At 38.5% G+C, this 26,855-nt stretch overlaps 2 protein-coding genes across 2 annotated transcripts in view; both read right to left on the bottom strand.

Annotated features, from left to right (window-relative positions):
* The window catches only part of STOML3 (stomatin like 3), a 26,635-nt gene extending 4,136 nt beyond the window's left edge, over positions 1-22,499 (bottom strand). Inside the window, exons 1-5 of the mRNA XM_027856925.1 lie at positions 22,421-22,499; positions 7,501-7,604; positions 7,342-7,414; positions 3,837-3,919; positions 99-302 (exon numbers count right to left, since the gene is read on the bottom strand). Of these exons, the coding sequence (XP_027712726.1) occupies positions 99-302; positions 3,837-3,919; positions 7,342-7,414; positions 7,501-7,604; positions 22,421-22,472 (516 nt within the window). The 5' untranslated portion in view covers positions 22,473-22,499. The remainder of the gene's footprint in view (positions 1-98; positions 303-3,836; positions 3,920-7,341; positions 7,415-7,500; positions 7,605-22,420) is intronic.
* Positions 22,422-26,855, bottom strand: part of PROSER1 (proline and serine rich 1) — a 36,813-nt gene continuing 32,379 nt past the window's right edge. Inside the window, exon 14 of the mRNA XM_027856923.1 lies at positions 22,422-22,545. Within this exon, the coding sequence (XP_027712724.1) occupies positions 22,517-22,545 (29 nt within the window). The 3' untranslated portion in view covers positions 22,422-22,516. The remainder of the gene's footprint in view (positions 22,546-26,855) is intronic.

The raw sequence follows: 26,855 nt of genomic DNA on the forward strand, positions 1-26,855 counted from the left end.
ATAGATAGATAGATAGATAGATAGATAGATAGATAGATAGATAGATAAAAGATTACTCCAAGCATGAAATGTAGATTGTAGATGCTGGGTGTATGTACCTGGATGCTATGGGCAATAACTTCTCTGCCAGCTAAGATTTGGGACAAAGTTTGTGTCCCTAAGACATTCCTCAAAGTGGTCTGGGCCAGTAGGAACGTGGCTTGGTGAACGTCGGTGACATTAGCCACAGCAGAAACAGCGCTGTGGATTCGGTAGTAGACCACTCCATCTACTTGGGTAGTTACAGAATCTCTGGTGAGGATCTGTAGAAAAAGAAGAGAGAGATTTCAAGCTGTCTTGGCTCTATGGGTTAGAGAATCTGAATTTCAAGTTTCTGTATGTCCTGACAATCTTCTATCCTTTTTCTTCTCCCCTACCATCCCCTACCCTGACCATCAATTTTAGCATGAAAAAGAAAAATTGAAATGTGTGTGTGTGTGTGTGTGTGTGTGTGTCTTTGTAGGATTTTAGAACTAGAAGGGACTTGAGAGGTCATAGGTCCATTCTAACCTCATTTAACTAATGAAGAAACTAAGGGGCAGAGAGACTAATTGATTCGTGTCCAAGTTCTCACAACTAGCTAAAATTCAGATAACCGGGCTTCTATAGCCTGATGCTCATTCCAACACACCACGTGGTCTAGAATTGCTGAATTTCACATCCAGGGGTCTTTATTTCCACAATATGGCACTTTAATTCAAAACATTCTAATTTAAAACACTATCAAAAAGTTACAACAATCTTATTTAACTTTTGTGGTTCCATTCAGAGGTAGAAAACGAGTTTTCCTGATTCCAGCATTTAATACTGGATTGGTCGATTCAAGGAACAATTTTGCAGCTTCCAAATGTGGATGCATTTAAAGTGGCTCATTAAGGCCACTAGATGGCACTACAGACCATGCTGTATTTTTGGCTAAAACACTAGCTATGGCTCTCCCAGATTGATACTAGATAGGTTTGGACTGAACTGACCCCCCTTGTTTTGGTATTTCATAGATAAGGTTTCCAGTGTGTAATACTGCAGAAGAAACTGAAAATGTTATCTCACAGAAGTAGAGATACTTCCAAAAGAGGTGATAAACATTCCAGTTTTGGTACACAGTCCTTTTTTTTTTTTTATTTTTTTTTAAAGGAATAAGGAGCTCATTGCTACTTGGAGAATAGACATAGCAAAGCAAACACCCCAGGTTGCCTTGGGGCAGCCTTCTAGGTCTTTTTTTTTTCCCTAGGAACCTACATGGACTTTTCTGATGTGGATTCAGGTGAGTTTGGGACACCTCAGTTTTGCTTCTAGATCATCAGTCTGAAAGCTAAATTCATTCAAAATGTCTTGAATTAGGAGGCAAGAAAGAAATTACTGAAACTTCTCAAACTTGTTTACTGCTCAGAGCAGACATTCTCTACATTTAAAAAACATAAGGGTAATACATAAAATCAGAAGACTTCCTGAAGGGAAAAACAGACTGCTATTGTTATTATTGCTTGTGTAAAGGTTAGGGGAAATCTTTAAAGTTTTCTTTCAGAGACAACTTAACTTATGCATTTTTATCCAATTCCTCTCAAAGTATATTTTAAGGCAGAAATTGAATTTTAGTGGGGGGGGTCTCCTCTTTACCAAACAGAATATTAGCATTTTGGATCCCCCTAAATTTTGTTCTTTAACACTTGAGTTCTTCAAACCATCTGTAATTTGGTTGGTGTGGGTACACCCTCTATTAACACAGAATGCTACCTATCAGTGATTTATTGCTGATTTTCATGGGTTTCTGCGGTTAAAATGAAAAAAAAAAATTCTGCAACCAACCAGGTGATGAGAATAAAATTAGCCTGACTGATCCTGGGACCACATATACACCTATTCTGAAGACTTTCCAGCTGGGTAGGACCTCCCAAAACTTGCCCTCCCTTGACACTGCCTTAGAGAATTTAAGCTAATGTGATCATGCGCTCCATTAAATTGAAAGAGTCAGAGCTTCCAGGAATTGGGAGTTGATAATGCCACTGTACTCTGCCCTCATTGAGTTCAGGTCTGGGTACAAGGTTTAAGGATATTGATTAGAAAGAAGAAAAAAAGGATATTGATAAACTGGACAATGTCTAAAGGAGGGAAACCAGAATGGTGAAGGGCTTTGAGTCCATGTCAGGATCAAATAAAGGAATTGGCCATGTTTAGCTTGGTGAAAAGAAGATTTGGGATGAGGGTGGAGAGGGCTGAGAGATAACTTCAAATGTTTAAAGGGCTATCATGAGGGAAAGGGATTAGCCTTGTTCTGTTTTACCCCAGAGGGAGGAACAAAGACCAGTGGGTACAAGTTGTCAAAGTCAGCTTAGGCTAGACATCAGGAAAAAAAATCTGTCATTCAAGTGGAATGGATCACCTCAAATAAGAGTAGGTCCCCCTCACTGGGAGTTTCAAAGCCAAGGCTAGAGGACCACTTGTCAGGGATGCCTCTGAGGTCTGTTCTGGGTATAGGGCAGTGTGATCCAATAATTCTATGTTGTGGTGAGGGTTCCTTTCATGTATAGGTAGGACTAGATGACTACTGAGGTCATTTTCAACTCTCAAATTCTGTGATTTTGTGACCCCAGAATCACCTCCATGGAATCATCAGAGTAGAGTTGCAAGCAAACTCCACTCAGGCAACAAGAACTCACATTTCCATGGTACCTTAAGGTTCACACAGTTCTTCCATCCCAACAACCAGGTGAGGTAAATCATAAATACACAAGTGTTATCAGTTCCATTTGGCAGATGAGGAGACAGGCTCAGAGAGGCAGTGACTATTTGTCACTGAAGTGTAAAAAGCACCAGACTACATGTGGGCTTCAGCCCTGGATGTGTCCTTAATTGATTCTGTGACTTTGAACAAGTCACTTCATTTCCCTGGACATTAGTTTTCTCATTTATAAAATGAGAATACTGGATTAGATGATCCCTCAAATTACTTCCAGCTCTAAAATTCTATGATTCTATGAAAAATCATTTGTTTGAGATGTTTTTAATTTTTTCCCATATTTTAGAAGTTCTAATTATGGATTGACTCCTAATTTGTGTAAATTGTTTTGTATTCCCCCAATTTTAATTTCCGTGGAAATCTAGTGTTTCCTATATTAGTTTAACAAGTGAGAAAGGAAACTATTCTGACCGATAACCATTTTTTTCTCTCCTTGCTGATCTGTCTTTCTCTAGGGTCCTAACATCTTTGAATTCCTATATGTATTTGATTCTTTTGTCCTACTCTTTATCTTGTTGGATATTTATTTATATAAAAGATCCTAGGACCATCCAATGGTTAATCAGAAATCTATGATTTTATCAGTGGAAATAATATTAAAGATGATATGTTATCACCTACACTGAGAACAATTGGATTTTTCCATCTGACTTGCAGCCAAAACCTTCTATATGAATTGTCTCCTCCCACTAGAATGTGTGCTCCTTGACAGCAAGGACTGTCTTATTTATATCCCCAGCTCTTAGCACGGCACTTTTCACATAGCAAGCACTTAATAAATGTTTTTTTCTTTCATTCAAAAGGACAGGAAGAGCCTTTTGAAATTCACAAGAGCTGTGTAAGTCAGATGCTAAGGAAGCAATGATGGTAGAAGATGCATGCGTGCATTACCTTGTGATTGGTATATACTCAAGCAAACTTAAAAGGACAATGCAATAATCCAGGATTTTATCTAAGTAAAATCGCCTAATCAGGTTAAAGAAGGCTACTTGAGATTTCAGCATACTAGAAGAGTTTGGCTCTGTGCTTCTAAAGGAAATTGATCATGAATGGTTGGTACCTCTTGTGGGGGGATGTTGCAGGTAACAGTTCGGAGATCAACTTTGACAAAAACATCTACACATGGTAGCACAAGGATCAGACCTACCAAAAAGAAGGCATATTTAAAAAAAAAAACATCCTGGGTACTCAAAAGATAATTTTTTTTAAACAAACAGCCACAACAACAAATTCTTTGAGGTTAAGTTGGGGCTCCAAAAGCTCCTATGACTTTTTTATATCAACCATTGTTTTCTTCACTATGGATACCAAAGATCTCTAACATTTATTTTGACATTTTCTTCCTGGTTTGGGGGTTTCTGCTCTCTAAAAATCCAGGATAATTTTAATGAGAGTTATCTGAGGAAATATTCCATCATAAATCCATATGAAAGGCATATCACCTGGCCTTGAATGTCATATGCTGCTTCCATGTGAAACTCCTTCTCAACATTACTGTGGGAATCTTCCTGAGAGTCTCCATTCCCTAAATCCCCAATGTATTGTGGAATTGATGGTTATTTCACAGCTGTCTTCTAGTTCAAGTCTACTGGAGGGGAAATGATATCTCTAGCTTCTCTGTCATTAACACATGTTGGTCAAAAGAAGCAAAATAAGATGTTAGGATAATAGTAGCTTATATTTACATAGCATTTTAAGATTTACAAAGCACTTTCCTCACAAATCAGTGAAAGGTACATGGAGCACAATTGCTGGCAGGAATGCAAGTGAAATGTTGCTAGCTCTACTCTGTCCCTCCAGGCTGGGCAAGTGAATCTCCTGGTATGTTTTGCCTGAACCTGGAAAGCAACCAAGGGTATAATGATAATGAAAGGAATTTTCTCTCTACAACATAACAGGCTTCATTCAAGGGGGAGAAGCTTCTTAAATAAGAATAAAGGAGTTAAAAGGAGAGATATGATCTGAAGATTTCTGCTGGCTTTTTGCTGGCTAGCTGCATGTGGCTGTGGGTCTGAGTCACAAAAAGTGTTGAAATAGCTACTAAGGCATTAGATAAAAGAGCTTGATTGGTGGGTGGGGTGCTAAACTTGGAGGATATTGGCAAATATTTTCTCCATTTTATGTATCAGCTAATTAAAGCTTAGAGAATCGAAGCAACTTGCCCAATATTGCACAGTTAGTAAGAACTATGACTAGCAATTATTGTACCTGGAGCAAGTAGCAATGGCAACATGTACCTGTAATACATGTCCTGTTAGGAGGAAAAAATGTACACTTTAGATACCTGAGGTTTTTAGTTGGTGAAAGGAGAGGAAGCCTCTCACAGTTGCTGCTACCATGATGCTGAGGTCAGGTAGGGGAAGAAGGATGGCCAAAGATACTAGAGTGGTTTGCCATTTCCTTCTCCAGCTCCTTTTATAGATGAAGAAACTGTGACAAACAAGGTTAAGTGACTTTGCCAGGGATATACACAGTTAATAAGTGTCTGAGGCCAGATTTGAACTCAGGAAGAAAATTTCTTCCTGACTTCAGGTCTGACACTCGATTTACTGTACCAGCTACCTACCCCTAGGATTTGTAAGGATGTCACAGACTTGCTAAAGTGATGATTTAATGTATCCCTGCCATCAATTAATTGTTTACTCATTTGGAGGGAGAATTTTGAGAATAAGTGAATAAAAAAATTAGTGTTGGTGCTTTGGATGCACCAATCCATTCTCATTCATTATATGGCATTATAGAAGCAAAAGATGGGTTTGATTCTGAACACCAGGCAAATGGCTAATAATCTCATAGAAGGGAAAAAAGTAAACTACTGGGATGCTTTCTTCCTCCACAAAATCCTGATCTTTCAGCCTCTGTTGTGACTTGTCTTGAGAAGGACTGCTTTATGGTGACTTTTGCTGTTGATGATAGGTAACAGGTGGGATACAAAGTGATGTTTAGCTTCAATTAGCAAAAGTACAGAGTCTTTCCATTAACAGTTTGGATGACTTCCCACTGGTCCTTATGGCATTCTGAGGTAACTCATTAGAGATATGTATGACGAGCGTAGCTAACCTGGGACATTCAGTACGTGAAAACCCCTGGGAAATGGGTTCATTTGTAAAGGATGGTTTTCCCCTCCAGCATACTATGTGTTGGAACTATTCTATAGTCCCCAGATCAAGCTTTATTTTATTTTTCAGGCTTACCCTGTCCAAGTTAGAATGATTCTATTGCCCTGTTCCAGAGTGGTTAACTACTATATATACTTTAGTTGTAATGGTTCTATGTCTTGTCTTTTCTCAAGGTCAGAAGCCCATTTCCTAAGCTTTTGGTCCAGAGATTCTGAACCTTTTTCATGTGATAGATTCTTTGCTGATCTGGTAAAGACACTGGACCCCTTCTCAGAATAATATTTTAAATGAATAAAATACATAGGATTACAAAGGAAACCAAATATATTGAAAAACAGTTATCAAAAATAAATCTTAAATATAAAAACAAGTTTATGAACCTTAGGTTTAGTACTCTTGCGGGTTTTTCAGTGCATTTTTAGAGGAGGGAGGGGGTGCTAAAATTATAACTCTCTTCCCTCTGATGATTCTAGTGTTAACCTGACATGGCCATCCTCTTAATAAATTCCCACATTTAAAGGATCTTCCATTTGCTGCCAAACAGATCTTTAGGTACAATTCTTCATTAGGCTCCTAAGTACTATTTTTCTAGATACTTGGCCTCTTGGGAAAATTTCCTAAGATGATATTCTGATGGTGCTGTAACAAAGCCAAGGCCAACATCCCAGGGACCATATTTCACTGCAACCTGAGCTTCATGATCTTCTATCAACTCCACACTATGCAATACCACCCTTAAAGGCATGCCCATCTTCTGATGGTTGCCTACTTCCCCGCTTCTCACCTACTGACTTCCTCCCTCCACCTCTTCCCAGGGTTTGAGGGATGGGGTTTGAATTATTGTACATGTGCCACCAGAAATGGTTATAGATCCCCTGGGAGTTAGGCCAACCCCTCCCTTGGTACAATTACATACCACCAGAGCAGATTATCCTCTTTCTCATCTCATCACCCCAACACACATATACACACACCTTCAAATGAATTCATATTTAGTTTGCCATCTTTCCTCTTTGACACTTATTATTTGATTTGTCCTGTGAGGAGGGCACCTCTTAAATCAATATTCACCCTGTTCAAACAGTATGACCCAGATCATACCTTTATCAGTGCTCTGAATTGTAACCTAGTTATCCAAAAGTTTAAGAAAAGCAGTTTATCCCACCATTCATTCGTGTATCTTCTAAAGACCCCTGTAATGTGGGGAGTAGGAAATGGCAAGAAAGATGGGTTAAGTCCATGTGATTTACACAGGGGCCCAAAGCCCACTTTGGCTTGAACAAGACCACTCAGCAGCTCAGAAGCGCACTTAGAAATAAATTCTAAATAAGTTCATGGGCACAATGTTTCCATTTCAATGTTTTTGATTCTCCAGGGAGTCCTGCCTTTTTGTGGTATTGCCCAAACTGTCAACAAAGCTTAATTCTGGAAAACATTATTTCTTACCTGGTCCTTTTGCTTTTTTTGCTTGGATTCTTCCAAGCCGGAATACAACAGCCCGTTCATACTCCTTAACAATCTAAGAGAATAGCAGAGTGGGGTTAGCCTTAATGTTGTCATTCAGCAGCTTTTAGGAGTAATCTCTATTTTTCCCCAGGCTGTTACCTTTAGGCACATCCATATGGAGAAAGGAAAGGTGATGACCATCAACAGGAAAGAAAGGAAAACCAGGAACCAGCCACAAGCCCCAAGGGTTTTACTGTGGGCATCTATTGAACAAGTAGAAGGAGACAGGTTACAGCTATCTTCCATTAATGAGTACTGACATCTTAAATGGCTGCCATCCAGTGGAGATGGCATCCATGAAGATGGATGGATTCACCCAATTATTCTAAAGTACCATGTTTAGTCTAATCAAAATCAGTAGCTCACATTCATGTAGGGCATTGTTGTCTATTAATGTACTTTTCTCACAATTGTATAGTGTATCACTCAATTTTTATTCAATTCAATTTTCAAAACACGTATTAAGTATCTGTTATGTAAAAGGTAGTGAGTTGAGGACAGGAAAGCAAAAAAGATAAAATCCCTTCAGAAATTTACCTTCAGTTCATTTTTAACTCAGCATAGTGCCTGGTACATAGGAAATATGTAATAAATTCTTATTGATTAAGACCCAAACAATGACTGTTAGATTGATCCCAAGTAATAGAAAGTCTGAATAGCTTACCTATAACTCTGGATGAGCACCCCTTTTCAATAAACCCTCTCTAGGATTCCTATAAATAGTTTACAAATACTCAAGACTACTCTGCAATTTAAGAAATCTTTGCTTTGTCTTATGTAATTATCAAAGGAAAGAACAAAACATCCGGAAGACCCCACCCATCCTTTCCCTCCTCTCTAGTAAAAGAAATAAATATAGATGAAATACTTTTACAAAGTTTTCATTTGCTTGGCAACCTTACTGAAAAAACCCATCCTTTATAAGACAGATCTTTACCAAAAACATTCAGGCTTAGATTATAAATCAAATGACTCTAGGAGACTGGGAATTTGCAGATTTTAAGACTGGGGTGAAAGAAAGGGTGTCTCTAGTATTAAGCTATAACAGTGCTTGCTGTCTGACTCAAGGTAGCAGGAAATGTCATGAATCTGGCCAGGTGAACTCCCTTTTTGAAGTAGTTGTCTAGAGACCTACATAACCTTCTTGGTTGCATACCAAGAGTTGGTATGAATAAAAGGACTACCCTTTTGAATTCTCCTTCTTTATTGAACAGTGCTGCCAAAAGGTTTCCCTTTTGCAAGGTCTCTATTGGAACATTCCCCTACTTCTGGACACTTGAACTCATCCCCATTCAATAAGTTATTTTTACTACCATGTTGTGGTTCTTGATGTCAAGATACTCCTATGATTCAAACCCAGGCCTTCTGTGGGCTATGGGACCATCTCATGAGCAAGGCCACAATAAATCAAAAGGCATAAGAGTGAAAAGCAAAGGCTGAGTGGCAAGGACTACATATATCACCCCAGAAAAAAGAGTAGAAAGAACATGTTGCCTTTGCCCACAGACATGGTGCCACACATGGACAAGAACTTTACAAGTCTGAGAGATGTACTCCTAGGGGATGTGACCTGGCACCTGTCAAGGATACAGGGTCACCCACATTTCACTTTTATGACCATCTAGCTCTGGAATATAAACCCTTCCCCATATAACTCAATAATAACAGAACCAAGCCATGTAAAACATTTTTTTTTAAATCCACAAAAAGAGAAGCACCATGTTTTCTTCTATTAAGCAGACTACAGTCGAAGAGACAGGCCTAGGGACTGCTACAAAACAGACTCTTGACACTCCAAAGCAACTCCCCTCCTCAAAAACTTCCAGGGACTCCCCACTGCCTCCAGGATAACCTTAGTCAATAGTTAAGGGTCTCCACATTCCGTCTACAACTAATCTTCCTGGACTTATTTCCCATTACCTCCCTTTCATGTGCCCTACATTTCAGCCAGCCTGGGTTACTATCTGTATTTTGGTCTGTGTAGAAAAGAGACATGCCATATAACTGGAACCCATTCCCTTCATATGTCTGTCTATTGCCATGCTCTTCAAGGTTAGCCTCAGTTGCCACCACCTTTGTGAAGCCTTCCCTGATACTAGCTGAAAGTAACACCTCCCCCCTCAAATTTTCTTCCATCATTTGGTCTAGTCTCTCCTTTACCTTTATCACATTGTACCTCCAATCTTCTTTCTGTATCTATCATGACCCCTCTCCTCCCACCCCATTATATAGTATGCTCCTTGAGGTCAAGAAATGAGTCCTTTTTTTGTCTTTGTATCTCCAACAACTAGTATAGCGTCTTGCACATGGTAAGGAGCTTAATAAATTTTTGTTGAACTTAATTATATTGACTTATTCATCGCAGACTATCAGGTACAACAAGACCAGGAAATTCAAGAGCAGAGATGGCCTGAGATAACTAGGCAACTTCAATGAAACTTGCAATTAGTCAGAGGGAGGGATGCAACAGTTCAGTGTAACTCATACTAAAAGTGTTTAAAAAAAAACAAAAACAAAACACCTCAATAAACTTTGCCCACTTCAAGAGTAGAGAAAAAGTTTTAGTATCCCCATTAGACAGAAATAAAAACAGACAATAGAAGAAAGAAAACTGAGCATGGTAGGAGCCTGGGTTCAAATTTGACTCTGACACTGGTTTTCTGACTGAGGGTAAGTCACTGCCCCACCTCTGTGAGTTTCATCTTCATCAATTTGTAAAATGAGCATGAACATTTTAAAACTCACATTCCTATCTCATGGAATTATTGTGAGGGCAGGGCTCTGTACACTTTAAGGCACTATAGAAATGTGAGCTCTTATTATATGTGTCCTAAAATGGAAAGTGAGTATAAAGGATGAAAACAGGGGAGGAATCTGTTACTGGGCTTTAAGATCTTTGAGGGCTATGTATTACTTAAACTTTGTTTCTCCCTCAGTACCTAGCACAATATGTGGTACACAGTGGGTGCCTAATAAATGTTTACTACATATTTATATGTGTGCATTATTGTCTAACACAATGTTCTGTACACAGTGGGTGCCAAATAAATGTTTACTATGTATTTATATGTGTGCACTATTGTCTAGCAAAATGCTCTGCATACAATGGATGCCTAATAAATGTTTAGTATGTATTTATATGTATATTTATTTATATATATATTGTCTAGTATAATCCTCCACACATAACACTTACTATATGTATTATATAAGTATCATTGCATTTAAGGCTAAATTTAGGTTTTCTCATAGAGAAAATGAAAGTTAACATGTTAGAGCTAGTTCTTCCTGCAGTATAATTTGCCTATCTACTGATAAAAGTCCAGCCAACTCCTCTTGCCCATTACCTGCACAGCATGGGTAGGAGACATAATGGTTCAAGTGAGAAGACATCAAGCTGGAGCTTTCAGGTGGAGAGGCCACATGGAAAAGGACAGGTGCCTAGCACTTACAGCCAAAGCTATTCCAGAGAGTGTCGGAACAAAGCCTGTGCAGGTTGGAGGCACAGAGATATGTCTGGATGCTAGTGCAAAGATACGAACCAGACCAAAGTGGCTGCTTCTGTCATTTGGAGACTAACAGACCTACCAAAGGCTGAGGAAAAACACTGAACCTGTAGTACAATGGGCCTGCAATTCCATTTAACTATGCAGGGATTTCACTAATTCATGCACTGAGTTCTCTTAGACTATGAGCTCAACCTCTGGGGAGGTAAACAGAACTCCCTAGGAGGGAGATCTCCTCAATTTCTTTACTAAGGACTATGGTCATTTCTTTGTTCCTTACTTCTTAAATAAACCTGTTCTATTTTTAATGCCTTTGTTAGCCTGGGTGCTTACAGAGGAGCTAAAGGCCCTTTGAGAGATATGAGACAGATTCTGATGTTTCCAGGAAAGCTATTCTATTCAAGAATGAAACAGTGAATACAAGAGATATTGTGACCCAGTTAAAACACAGTGTCCCCAAAGTCTTAGAGTAGTTTTAAGCTTTTAATAACAGAACACTGCACTAAGTTTTTGGGGTCATCCTATATACTCTGATGAATTAATAGTTTCAGTAAAAACAGCACACAAGTTTGGAATTCAAGAGTGAAATCCAACTGTGGCAAAGAGAGTATGAGGTTAACAATATATTAGGTGGTTTTCATTTAAGGACAAAGAAAACTGGTATAGCAGATCCCAAATACACAATATAGATGTGACTCAATATATCATGGGTGTACTGTTCAGCCAGAAAAAAAAATATCTTAGATCTGGAGATCACAGAACACAGCAGTTCTTCTGGTAAAAATGGAATTGTATATGACCTTTGTAATGAAAAAGGGCAGATCTTTTCAAACTGCCCGCGACATGTCATAATTTTTATTACAGCAGGCTGAGCCAATTTCTAGAACAAGCCCACAAAATGAAAGAAAAGAAGAATACCCAGAGATTGTAAAAACTGCCCAAATTAATGGAGGGAATTCTCCTGGAGAGAAAAGGAGAAGGCACAAGAGGGGACTTCAGGGAAAGACTGGAGTCCAAGGAGGGGAGAAAAGAGCTGAGTCCAGATTTAAAAACAAAAAAAGTTGTATTTCAAGTTGTGGTAAGGGAAGAAAATGTAGGAAAAGAATTAGGGAAATACAATAGGTGCAGCAAACAAACACTAGGGGGAAGAGAGCTCTTAAAGAGGGAAGAAGACAGGTAAGAAAACCTTGAAGTCTCCAGAGGAGTCGAGGGGGGAGGAAGGGAAGATCAGAAAGGAGGGAAAAGAGCATTCTGAAAGATTAATGGTAGAAAGACCAGTCAGAAAAAGAAGCCCGCTATAGATAGAGCCCAAGTCTCTAAGAATGTAAGAGATAAAGAATCTGAAATATAGGAGAAGTAAGAACAGAGAAGTTAAAGGATGTTCAAAGGAAGTCTTGACATACTACCTTTAAATTACACAACTAAATAGAAAGCATAAATTTAAAATTAGTGTAACAAGGATTGGCACATGCACAGAGTGCCTCTGATGGCATGAAGAGGGTGAAGACCTAACTTCTGGGAGGGTTGTGATGATGTGGAATAGAAGCACCTTGGAGAAGCATTGCAGCAAGGGTAGACAATCTGTAATTGGTTCCAATTTGCTAACCACATGATTAGAACTGGGAGTGCCTTTAAAAAGATTAGTAATTAGAGTAAAAGTCCCTATCTGTTTTACCCCAAGGAACAAGGAATTTTTGGGACCCAACCCAGGCTTAACTGAGATGAGGACTCATCAGGGAACGTTGGTTGAACCAGTACTGGAACTGATTGATCCTAGGGACTGAGCTAGCTCTGAGCTCACTCCTTCTAGAGACCAAGGTGGTACAGGAGAGTGTGTCCCTAAGATGTTGGGGGAACATGTTTGTACTCCGCTAAACTAGAAAAGAAAAGGAAAGGAAGGAAAAAAGAGAAGAAAGGGAAAGGCAAGGGGAAACCCAACAAATATTTGGTCTCTGAATGCATCACAGCAAAACATATGGAGTAAGTTAGTCAAAATTCCTGGAAAATGAAGAATGGGCAAGCTGCATTTACAAAGAAAAAGTTTGTGAGAGAATATTAAAAGGAAGAAAGAAAGAGAAAGAAATTGAATCAAGGTCTTACAGATAAAGCCTATCCATGTTAACAAAAATGCAGAAACATATAAATGTATAAAAGAGTTGAGAACTAACCAGAAAAAGTAAGTAAGCAAAAGAAAACAACGAAAATTGGAGAATACCAAATGTATAGGAAATGCACATAAAATCTGTGAAAACTCTGCAGCCTTTTACAATCCCGAACTTCCTTCAAAGATGGAGCAAATGTTCCCTTCTGCATAAACCGCTAGCACCTCTTCCCACCCCACATTACCTATACTTATAAATGTGTATATCGTCCCCCCTGCCCCCCGCCATGGAATGTTGAAAACCAGAATTGTTTCATTTCTGTCTTTGTACACCTAGCTAGCACAGCACCAAGTAGGGTCTTGATAAAAGTTTGTTCCTTGATTGATTAATGGGAAAGTGAGTTGCCTACTTACTTCTAAATCAGATTTACTATATTACTATCTCAGCTCTGCCATTTGCCGCCTGTGCCGCCTTCATGATCTCACAGGGTACCACTAGCAGGGACCTCAGAGGTCATCTAGTGCAACCCTCTCATTTTACAAATGAGGAAACTGAAGCTCAGAAGACAGAATTTGAACTCAGATCTCATGACTTCAAGTTCAGTGGCCTTTCTGTTACACTGCATTGCTTCTCTTGGCCTACATTTGACCACTCTGGGCCTCGTTTTCCTCATCTTGTAAAATGAGGGATTTTGGACTAGAAGATCTCTAAAGGTCTCTTCCCCCAAAAGTCCTACGAAATCTCTATCTGTGATGGCCTCTGAAGCCGCAAGTGCCATTGGGGGATGGATGGTCACACCTATGAGACAAATGACAGTTGTAGAGGTATCACAAGTTTTGGTCCTACAGGCCCTCGGGATTTCTGGTAGCTCAGGGAGGACATCAGTCAGATCAGCTTCCTCCTGATTCCAGGCTGGTGGTCAAACCCTGGGCTTTTCTGAAAGAGCCAACACCTCCCCTCTGTACTGCATATGTAATTTTTTTTTGTCTGAGGAAAAACAAAACAAAGCAAAAACAAAAAGCAGCCTTGACCTCTCAGAGGATCCCCAGGGTCCCACCAAGCTCGTGCGTCATCAATCATCAAGCACCGAGCTCAGCTTCGTTAGACACTAAATTTGCTGCAAAGTGAATAAGGGAGAACATGGTTTATCTTCCGAGAAATACACTTGAGCATTAAAATTACCCAGGCTACCCCTGCTAGGAGAATTGGTGGTGCCCTCGCTTGTCATTAGCAGCAGATTAAAGAGAGAGGCTTGCTGGGCTTTGCTCTTTAGGGACCATCGGGATCTGCCCCTGGCCCAGGTCCCTCTGTAAGCTGCCAGCATAAGGGAAAGTATTCTCCAGTCTTGCTTCTCTTACTTTGTGACAAAATCAGTGAACAAAGAAGTAGAGACTGAATCTGGGAATTAAAATTATTCAGGGGAGGAAATGTGAATCAACCTTGCTATTTTCCCACTTCTCAATCTTCCTAACAGGTTGCTATGCATTTCTGAGGAAAGTCTCAAAATCAAGCTATTATCATTCACCATTATGAGGTAGCAGTGAAGTGGGTGCAGTACGACCCTGGGCAAATCATTTCAACCTTTCAACCCTCAGTATCCTCATCTGTGAAATGGGGATACCAGCACCTATCTCCCAGGGTTATTGGGAGGATTAAATGAGATATTATATTTAAAGCACTCTGCAAACTTTATATAAACTATATAAATCCTAACTATTACTATTAATAATAATAACCAATATTTATATACCACTTACTATGTGCCAGGCATTGTGCTAAATGCTTTGCAATTATTATCTCATTTTATGTTCACAACAACCCTGAGAGGTAGGTGCTGGTATTATCCCCATTTTACAGATGGTGAACTGAGGCAAACAGAGGCCAAGTGATTTGTCTAGGATCATGAAGCTCTCTGAGGTGGGATTTGATGTTGGGTCTTCCCAACTCCAAACCCAGTGCTCTACTGCAAATATAAACTATACCAAAAATAAACAAACAAACAAATACCCTCAGTTGGGCTCTCACTGTTACTTGGCAATCATTTTATTCTATCCTTAATACAACAAGGAATAGCAGAGAGAGGACTGCACTTGGAATCAGGAAGACTTGGCTAGCTATGGGGCACTTAACCTCCCTGTGGAGTTTCCCCATCGAAATGAAAGGGTTGGACTTAATGGCATCTAAGGTCCTTTTTGACTCTTTGTGCTCATTTCATTCCTCATAAATACAGCCGATCCTCTTTCCTGGAGTCACCAAATCTTGACCTACCCTTAAAGAAGATGATAGAGCTTTCCATTTCAATAAGACTATCATGGTCATTCAACTATTAGCATCATTAAGTATCTACCATGTGCTGAGTACTATGCAAGGAACATGGGATACATAGACAAAACAAAGCCATCATGAGGCTCACCTTCTGTAGGGAAACATATATAAGTAAATGCAAACCTATATGAACACGATATAATCAATCAGAAAACATGTCTTTATGTCATTGGGGTGGGAAAGCCACTAACAAAAAAGGTGATTATGAGATGACCAGAGTTGGAGATGGCATTGGAGTTGGACCTTTAAAAAAGCTATGACAGAAAAGTGAAGACGAAGGCACTTCTAGGACTCCTAGGCAAAGTCGCAGAGATGGGAGATGAAATGTCATGCATGGAGAACAACAAGAAGGTCGGTGTGGCCAGACCATAAAGGGTGTGAAGGAGAGTGTGAAATGAGCCTGAAACATTCACTGGAGCCTGACTGTGAAAGGCTTCAAATGCGAAATACTGGACCTGTCCATTTATCCTAAAGGCTGTTGGAACTTCTGGAACAGAGAGGTGATATAAGTGTGAGTTTTAGGAATATCAGTTGAGTAGCTGTTTGGAGAATGGCTTGAAGAGCAGAGAGGCTGCATTTCTCTCAATTTCTCCCCATTCATACCAAAAACCATAGCCTTGTTGCTCATTTTCTTTTCCCTCTCCCCTCAGGGAAAGGAGGAGGTGGCCTATACTCTCCAATGCTAACCCTTCCACCTGTGATTTGGATCCTTCACACCTTGCTCCATCAACTATCCTTTATATCTTAGACATTTCATCTCTGCCTCTCCAGTGGCTCCTTCCCATACTTAACAAACATGTCAAATTTTCCCCAATCCTTAATCAGGATGCGGACTGGACTTGTTGTATGGAGAAATCCTAGATAGAGAAATTCCCTCTACCAATGCAGGGCAGCACTTCCTCTACCACGTACAGTTTTAGAAATTTGCCTAGAATGCTAAGAGGTGTGTGTGTGTGTGTGCATATACATACATACAGCATAATATATGCATATATGCACATGTATGCACACATACACACATGTGTGAATGTATGTGTATATTATGTATATAGACATAGGTCTATATATATTTATATTTTGTATAGCCTATAAAGATAAAGAAAGGGACTGATTACTTACTATTTGTCCAAAACATTTGCCCATGGCAGAGGAGGAAAAAAAAGATGGAGCTCAATGAATTAGGATATATATGTATATGTATGTATGTATGTATATACACACTATATATATGTGTGTGTGTATACATATATTACATACACACACATATATATCACTCATTCCCTCTATTTTTTTACCAACTACTTTCCCCATCTTTTTGTAACCTAGTTTCCAGACCTGCCACTCTACAGAAACAGTCTCCAAAAGTCCTCAATAACTTTCCAATGGCCAGATATACAGGCCTTTTCTTGATATTCATCTTGCCTGACCTCTCTCCAGCTGTTGCCATTGCTAGCCACACCCATTTCTTTGAAAGTCCTTAAGTAAGGACACCCTTTCCCAGTTCTCCTACCTCTCTAATTATTCCCAAAATCTCCTTTACTGGCCCTCTGAGGTGATAAGACACTGAACCCTTTTCTCTCTGTACTTTCTCGACTTTCCCTTCTTTATCTTTAAATGGTACTCAGGACTTCTCTCATGCTCTTATTCAATTTGTACAATTCAGCCCTGAATGTGGCCTCATCCAAACACTTACCATACTCCAATTTGTGTTAAAAGTATTTTATACGTCCTATTCTCTTACTAAAATGTAAGCTCTTTGAGGACAAGCACTACGTTGTTTGCCATCTTTGTATGGCCAGTTCTAATCACAGTGCGTTGCACATGCAATAGAAGGTACACAATACTTCTTTGTTTAATTGAATCATGTAATACTTATTTGCGTGTTTTATTTCCCCAGCTAGATTGTACATTCCACAAGAGCAGTGATTGTCTTAATTACCTTTTTGTCTCTAGCCCCTAAAACTGTACTTTTAACAGAGTTGTCATTTAATAAATAGTTGTGGAAACATGAATGAATCTGTCTAGGTCTTTTACTAGTGTCTAATGGGAGGTAGAATTCTGATAAATGTGTCCTGAGATGACAGAAAGAGAAAGGACATCAGACATTTCTGGGTTGGTTATTATGTCATAATCAGCACCCAGTCATTGCCTGTCAGAAGCCAGTGATGTTCCTCAAGTGCAGATCTGAGTCAGGCTCTCATCTACTAAATAAACCCTTGTGGCTCCCTATTATCTTGAGGATAAAATAGAACAGCCTCTGTTTGGCTTTTAAAGCCCGTCACAACTTGGCCCCAACCTATCCTTCCAGTTTGATTATTCATTTCTTCCCTTCCTGTACTCTGTAGCCCAGGGAAACTGGCCTTTTTCACATTTGAAACTTCAAACCCATGCCTTGACACTGACTGTCTCCCATTCCTGGAATATACTTCCTCTTTATTTCTTAATAAATGTCTGTCAATTGATTGATCGATATATAAATATAGTGTGCTGGTGTAGGGCACTAATCATCATCAATGAGGAGAGGGTCCCACACCAAGGATTGCATTCAAATATTTTAAGTTTTTATTATTTGGAGCGCATGACTCAGAAGCATTTGGCAAGCACTTAATACCTGGCAAAGGAGAACATTTTTCCAGCTTGGCATAATGGATAGAATGTTGGGCTTTGAGTCAGGAAAACCCAAATTTGAGTGATGCCTCAGACACTAGTTGGGTGATCCTGTACAAATCACATAGCCTTAGTTTCTTCATCTGTAAAATAGGGATAATAACAGTACCTTCCTCACAGGTTGTTGTAAGATCAAGTGGCAACTAGGTGGCAAAATATATAGAGTACTGGACTTGGAGTCTGGAAGAACTGAGTTCAAATCCTAACTAAGACATTTGTTACCTATGTGAACTCCAGCAAGTCACTTAATCACTATCTGCCTCAGTTTCCTCATCTATAAAATTGGGATAATAAAAGAACCTACCTCCCAGGATTGTTGTGAGGCTCTAATGAGATAATATATGGAATATGCTTTGTAAACTTTAGAGCACTATTATTTTTACCATTATTATTTTTATAGCTTAAAAGCTCATCCTTTTTTGCTGGTTCTAAGTATATGGACATATCCCCCAGGCTGCCTTGCTACTTTCATTATTATGTCATTGAACTGATGTGGATTCTCCCTGAACCAATTCAGATCCGCTCCCCCACCCCTTACCTCCGGTTACATGAAGTTTCTGTCTCTATTTTCCAATAAATTCAGCACAGAAATCCCTCCCGGTGCTCATGGGCCTTCCTTTTCTTCTTTCAATGTCTCAGAGGTAACAATGTACACCTTTTGTCCCTTGGTTGTCTGCCATTCTTGCTAAATGACCAGTTCAACACCTTTTCTAGACTTATGGGATATGGAAGCTGAGTTACCTAGTAATGGGAAAATATGTATGAGAGCTCTTGAAAAACATGGACTATGTCTTATTCATATTTTTTATTCACCAAGAAGTCCAGAGTGGTGCCTTGTAGACAGTGGATGCTTCATAAGTTTTGTTCTATTTTAAATGAATTTAAAAGATCTGCCGGGAGTAGAATTGTAGTGTCTCAGACTGAGAGCAAGAAGGAACCTCAAAAATCATTTAGATCCTTCATTATAAAGATGAGAACATGGAGGCTCTGGAAAGCAAATTTGCCCAAGGTCACACAGGTAGTAATCATGGAGCGGTAGGTAGGATAGAACAGGGCAAAACTTAAAGCAATAAAACTATCCTCATGAAGTTACATGAAGTCTGAGAAATTTCAGGAAGGACTTTTTGATGTGCAACTTATTTTTTTGAGGCAATCAGGGTTAAGTGACTTCCCCAGGGTCACACAGCTAATAAGTAGTTGAGGCCAGATTTGAACTCCAGTCCTCCTACCTCCAGGGTCGGTCCTCTATCTAATGTACCACCTAACTGCCCCCATGTACAATTTATTTTGAAAATAAAACAGCTAAGTTTTCCCACCCCACTACTTTGGAGGAACTTATAGACAATAAGGGTTGATGAAAAGTATACACTTCTTTCAGTTTCCAAACTGATTTATAGCTAAAACAAAAAATAACTGAGACTTAGCGCTCTCAAAATAACATAGAGATTAACTTGGGGGAGAGGGGGAAGAAATACCAAATATTCTTTCTTGGTTGAGGTAGTCATCATCCAAAGTTCCCTAAAGAAAGTAGCAGCCTCAAATTTAGATTAAGAAGGAAAGAAAGAAAAAATAATCAACAATCATAAAGTAAACAGATTTCCACCTTCTCGTAGCTGGCCAAATAGCCACAACTATTCTGAACCTGCTGGATGAAAGACTGCCCCTATACAAGGGGCAGCATGCCCAGAAATTATAGTTCTTGGTGATGCCATTCATATCTTGGGCCTCTTTCATGATCCTTGAGTGAACACCGCAGAAGAATCCTGAATGTGTCCACCAATCAGACTTCAGCCAACATATGATGGAAATGAGCGTTAACAGTTTTCAGAGCCTTGGGTGTCTAAACTGTAAGCCTCTTCCCTCCCTTCTCCCCCATTTTAGGCTTTGTCTTAGGGATGAAGGAGTTCATGAAAGAGGGGAAATACTTTAGTAAACACATTCAACGAACATCTATGCAATGCCTACCAGGAAGAAGGAAGTAGATTAGGCTCTAAGGATCCCAAGAGAGATGTCGGATGGCCCTTTCTCTCACAGAGCTTAGATATTTAGTACTTTAGTGTGTGGAAAATTTCCCTCAAGCCTAAATTCATTTTAAAGATTTCCCCTAAATTGATATATAGATATCTATTCCCTTTCCAGCCTCAAACAGTGGTGAAGGCACCAAGAAACCATTTAAGGTGATAACATTTCACACTTGTCCTAAGAGAAAAGGGTGTAGAAAGATAAAGAACAGCAATAAGGGTCTATAGTTATAATGTCATGATTTGGAAATCATTTGGTCCAACTTCCTCTTGTCTGTTTGTTTGTTTACAAATGAGAAAACTCAGGCCCAGAGGGCTTATTTAATTCAATAAACACTTATTAAGCATTTATTATATGAAGGTACTATGGTAAGCACTGGCTAATCAAAAACAAAACAAACAAAAAACAGTCCCAACTTATCCAAGGTCATGCAAATGTTAAGTAACAAGGCTGAGATTCAAACTCAGGGCTTCTGATCATAAATTCAGTTTTTTTTTTCATTTCACCATGATTTCCCTAAGTTTTGGTACCAAGACACATCTTTAACATCCTCACCTGGCAGTCTCAAAACGAAGAAAATCTGAGAGGACAAAAACCTGTATTATTGTGACCTTCTCCACAAAGTCTAGATTCTCTGATCATCCAGACACCCTGCCCCTGCCTTTGTACCAAGAACCTCTCCTAGGAATTCCAAGCACAGCATATATTAGCCCCTTATTGGTCATACATGTAGCTTTGTACCACATATGTAGTACCTTTCTGAGGTACTCATAGCAGAAATGAGTTTTAATAGTTTTCATTTTCTGTTCATATTCTTAGACCATGATCAACTGGGGAATGGCTCTTATTCTTATACATTTGAATCAGTTCCTCATATGGAAATAAAAACCTTTATGAGAGAAATTTGACACAAAGATTTTTTTCCTGAGTTAATTGTGTTGCTTTTAATCTAGGCTTTATTGTATTTGCTTATGTACTTTTAAAATTTGATGTAATCAAAATAATCCCTTTAGTCTTCTGTGAACTTCTCTATCACTTAATTGACCATGAGCTCTTCCCCATTCATAAATATTACAGGTGATTTCTTTCTTGTTTTCATATCTAGGTCAACACATCCATTTGAAGCTTATCTTGGTATAAAGTATGAGGTGTTGGTCTAAATCTAATTTCTTCCAAATAGCTGTTTAATTTTCCCAACAGTTTTTGCTAAATAGTGAGTCCTTATTCTGTTAGTTGGGTCCTTTGTGTTTGTCAAATACATTTGCTCCTGTATGTTGTGTATTAATCTGTTCTATGGAACAATCAATAAACAACCCCCTGACAAACCTGAGAAGACATCATTCAAACTTCACTTGAACAATTCCAGTAAGGGAGCATCTGCTACCATATACCAACTACCTTACTTCGAGTCACGAGCTCCCTGAGCCTCAGTTTCCTCACCTAGAAGAATAGGGGATTGAATTAAATAATTTCTGAAATCTCTTTAGCTCTGAATTTTATAATCTTAAATTGGGGGAAGGGACTTTTAAAGATTAAAGAAGATAGCTGAGGAGGAACTCAGACTGAGATATTCACTAATTCCCTTTGGTCCCTTCTTTAGAGTAAACATATCAATGATCAAGGAAGGACAGAAGAAAGTGTGAGTAGAAATCTGTCAGAACAATTTTTCAGTAATGAAGAAAGGTGGAATAAATTATCCTCAAGAGAACTACTTTCTTAACCCAAACAAGCTTCCCAGAGGTTTCAAGTTTTCTCTTAGAATCCATTTATGTGAAGTGTATTGGTCTTTCCAGTTTTTAACTTGGGTTCATTCTCAACATGCAGTGTACATCAATCATGAGGGAGAGAGGATATTCTCTATCCTTCTCTCCTTTTATCAGTCTTAACTTATAATTCATTTTTCCATCCACTCATAAGATAATCAGATGTCTATAAGATCGCAGAAACCAGTCACTACCTAACTCTTCCAAGAAAAATGTAAAAGTATTTTTATACAAGTGAAAAAATATAGCAAGTCACAAACTTTTCTCCCCTAATCAGGAAACTTAAAGAATGATCCAACCAGTCTTCTTCTCTCTAAATGACAGAAAGTCCAGGCTCTTCTATTTAGTAAAATGCATGCCAAGATCGTGTTACATGAAAAGTAGTCCCTAATGAGATCATAGACTTGGACGGAAATTTAAAAACTATGGAGTACAAGCCCACCATTGGCAGATGAGGACACTCTGAGAAATCAAGTGATTGACCCAAGGCAGCAGATATTAAATAGCAGAGTCAGGATTTGAACCTACATCCTTGGCCTCCAGGTCCTGAATTCTTTCTAATATATCACATTATCCATCTGCAATGTTTGTTATACCTGTTCCACTATAAAACAAGGAAAAGAAAAGAACCTACCAATTAAATTTTGCTTATCCTGCTTTTCAGGGGAGGACACCCCAGCATCCATCACATCCTCAGAGAAGTCTTTATCACTGTGCAGTTGTGGAGGGCTCAGTTATCAGAAAGCAGAGGAGGTGTGACTGTGAGAGAATCAGAAAAGAGAGAAGAATGAGTAGGTGAGAGATGGTTTTTCCCATTCAGGAGCACCCCAAGGGGTTAGTTACCCAGGTGAAGGGAATCTGTTTCCATAAACAAAAACCAAATACCCTTTGTTGGTTGAGTCTGCCTGCTGCAGAAAGAGGACTTGAAGAATGTAACCTACCAATGAATAGTGCTGTTTGAAGCAGTCTGGTTAAAAAAAATGGGGGGAGGACTTCTAGCTCATCCAAGAAGGGACTGTTTACTTCCCATATTCATATGCTCTCAACAAGCATTCTACTTTCCTCACCTCTAAATCCACAAGTCAACAATAATTAATTATGAATTTACTACATGCCAGGCACTTGGCTAAGTGACACATCCCCAAACTCTCGTCTACATAGTCCTGTCATTCCAACCAAAGTCATTTCTTTTTGATTTGTTAATTTGCCCTTCCTACCTCTCCTCCCTTTGGTCTTATTTTCCTCCCCTTTGCTTAATTACTTTCCTTTCAACAAGTATTTATTAAGCAGTTTTTTTGGTGCTAATATAACAGGACCCTCATGATACAAACCAAAAATTATCAAGTCCCAGCCCTTGAGAAGCTTACATTCTACCAGGATATACAGATAAGTCAATATAAAGTATTTGTCTCTTTGCACCTTAAAAAATCAAAACCTTAAATTTCATTTGTTCTAAGTTTAAGTATCAGCGTTACTACTCACTAGTTGGGTAACTTTGGGCACTTTTTCCTTAACCTTTCTGGGTCTCAAACTTCCTCCTTTATAAAATGACAGGATTTGAACAGATAATCCCTAAGGTCCCTTCCAGCTCCAAATCTTATGATCCTTTGAGTGATCTTTCTGAACCACCTCCCCTACCCCACGTTCAGTGCCTTTTCCCAAAAATTCTCCAAAAGTACAACTGCAGGTATTCTCGGTTTTCTGTCAGGCATAAAATAGGGTGGAATATTAGATATTTGAACTAAAGTGAAAGAAGAGAGGGCATACAAATTTATTAAAAATGCATCTGTGTTGGACTGATTTGAAAGGATTATTTCTTCTCTATTCTTAGTTATTTCTGGCTAAAGATGCTGTAGTATTTCTGGTATTCAACTATACCTTTCCTGTCCATAACCAAACCTCAGTCATACCCCATTGATTCAAGGATATGGAAAGGATGAGCAGAGAAGTAACTTGGCTATACAAAGCCTTCCACCTATTAGGTGCTTAGGAAAGTGTTTGTTGAATTGGGTGCTGTCAAATATTTATCTGGGTCTAATTCCATCCTCTTTTCTCCTTCGGCCTGCTCCAGACTACTGGGAATTTGAAAACCGTTACTGGTTCTCTACTCTGAGTTATATATATATGAATAGATTACCAATCTTTTTATACCTTCTACATTATTATTTGACTACTTCCCTGATTCACAGAGATCCTTAGCCTAAAGAGGAATTAGGCAAAAGAGACTTGAGGCTAGGTAAAAGAATAACAAATTTTCAAATGCTACCACAATAGGCTTGAACTATTTGCTGCCTGTGCACAATAAAATATATTTTTTGGACACAGTATTTCAATCAGCTATTTAATCACTCAACTGAACTATTATTCAACCTAAATGGCCTATATATACCATGTACTTAAAATTTTTAAAATTTGTTTTATTTGTAATTTATAGGATAAAACAAGCATTTCTATAACATAGTACAATTAAAAAATGATTGCTCATAAAACTGCAAATTTATTACGTACAACTTGCTCCATTTAAATATATAATAAAGTTATATAAATTAATTTTTTCCTTTTTTCCCCTCCTGCCGCTAGCTACCATTAGACACACACACACGCACATACATACACACACATATATGTAAAATCATTCTATACAAATTTCTATTTATCAATTCTTTCTTTGGATGCAGATAGTGTCTTCCTTCATAGTGAATTTGGGTATTTATAATAGCCAAAATGACTTATTTGCTCAAAGTCATTCTTAAAACAATATTGCTGTTACTATATACAATGTTCTCTCGGTTTTGCTCATTTTCTTCTTCATTATTTCATGCAAGTCTTTCCATGTTTTTCTAAGATCATTGAGTTCATCATTTCTTTCAGCACAATAGTATTCTATCACAATCATATACCACAACTTGTTCAGCCATTCCCTTATTAATGGGCCACAACAAAGAAAGCTGCTATAAACATTTTAGAACATAGAGGTTCTTTCCCTTTTCTTCCCTTTGGAAATAGACCTAGCAGTGGCACTGCTGGGACACAGGGTATAGGCAGTTTAAGAACTCTTTGGGCATAATTCCAGATTGCTCTCCAAAATGGTTGGGTCAGTTCACAAATCCACCAACAATGAATTAGTGTTCCAATTTTTCCACATCCCCTCTAACATTTGTTGCTTTCCCCTATCCTGTACTTATGATACTGCTATGTATTTTAATATGTGCATTTTTCAAGCCTTCCAAGCAAAATTTTAAGTTCTGCAAGAGCAAGGAGTATGGTTGAGACACTCATACACAAACATGCACACATATATGTATAGATATATCTATATATCTATATTTTACAAATATGTGCGAGCATGGATTTATATATGCATATATTTATATACCAGGCAGCTAGGTGGAACAGTGGATAGAACGCTGGACCTGGAGTCAGGAAAACCTGAGTTTAAACCTCAGATACTTACTAGCTGTGCAACCTTGGGCAAGCCATTTAACCCTGTTTGCCTCAGTTTCCTTATCTGTAAAATGAGGTGGAGAAGGAAATGGCAAACTACTCCAGTATCTTTACCAAAAAAACACAACAACAAACAAACAAAACTCAAAAACTCAAAACTCAAATGGGGTCATGAAAAGTTGGACGTGATTGAAATTTACTAAACAACAATATTTATATGCATACATACATACTTATCGCATGACAAACTTAAATGTATAAAGATAAAAGGTGGATAGTAATAGTTAATACATCTTCTAATTCTGAGGACTATATGGGAGGAAAAGCCTTAATAATCCTTCCCTTTCCCACCAAATAAACAATGAAAAAAGAATATAAGGAGAATGTGGTAGAAAGAGGAAGAAAGAAGAAAAATGTTTGGGATACGAGGAGGGAGAAGAAAGAAAAAGGAAGGAGAGAATGTTCCCATTATAAAACTCCATTTCCTGGACCTTCAGATTAACTTAGGGACAAATACTTTGAAAGGTTTTTTTTTTTTACTTCCTGGTTTCAATGATGCAACTTTTTTTTTTTTTCAGGTTAGGTGAAACAAATGAGCCTTCTGTCACTCCAAATCTGAGATACATATAGGACGGTCTACTTACTTACCCAGGACTCCTCTTTCCTCACCTGAATCATATAACATGTGGACACACACACACACACACACACACACACACACACACACACACACACCACACACTTCCAATCTTTTTCAGAATCACAGAATCTTAGAGGGGGAAGGACCCTGTCATTTCTTTGGAATGGGAAAGAGCGCTCAGTGATGCTGTTTTGGTTACAAAGTAATTCTGAGATAGTGATTTTACTCATTTAAAAAAATTACTGTGAATCATTTTATGCCATTAATGACATATTAGTTGCTGCCTATCACTTTAATACTTGGTAGAAAATAATAATAATAATTGTTCCCTGGTGGCAGCAGAGCAATGCCCTAAGGTGAATGAATGCAAATATGTCCCCTTGGAAGATGACTAATCGACTGTTTTTCTTTGTCTTCAAAATGTTCCTATTGTCCCACATTAAAAAACAAGATTTATTTCAGCAAAGAGTGAACATCTACTGTGCCTTTGGTAACAAGCCAAGCATGCTAGGAAATTAAGATCATCCATTAAAAGAGAGAGAGAGAGAGAGAGAGAAGTATTTCTCATTGTTTGTAAATACCAACTTGAAATAATGTTCAAGTCTTTTATGAAATATTTAGTCACTTATGCACTTGTCTGTATCAGAGAGTAGTTACCCATTCTCATTATCTGTGTTCCAAAATAGTAATTTTTCTTTTGTGATGGAGACAAAAAAGATAAATATTGTAGGAAAAGGGAAATTTGTTTGAGTGTATACTTTTTCTCTCCTCCTCCTTCTTCTCCTCTCTCTCTCTCACACACACACACACACACACACACACACACACACACACACACTGAGTTGCCGTAGTGTGGTGGCAACAGTGTCTAAAGAATATGATTATTCTGACAACTCTAATACAAATTAGTTGTACCCTTAAGAAAAGTCACTTTACCCCTCTAAGTTGGCATCTTTGTTTGCGCGTGGAAGGAAGGAAGGAAGGA

This window comes from Vombatus ursinus, unplaced genomic scaffold (genome assembly GCF_900497805.2).
Source record: "Vombatus ursinus unplaced genomic scaffold, bare-nosed wombat genome assembly UNPS02011700.1, whole genome shotgun sequence".
NCBI classification, from domain to species: domain Eukaryota; kingdom Metazoa; phylum Chordata; class Mammalia; order Diprotodontia; family Vombatidae; genus Vombatus; species Vombatus ursinus.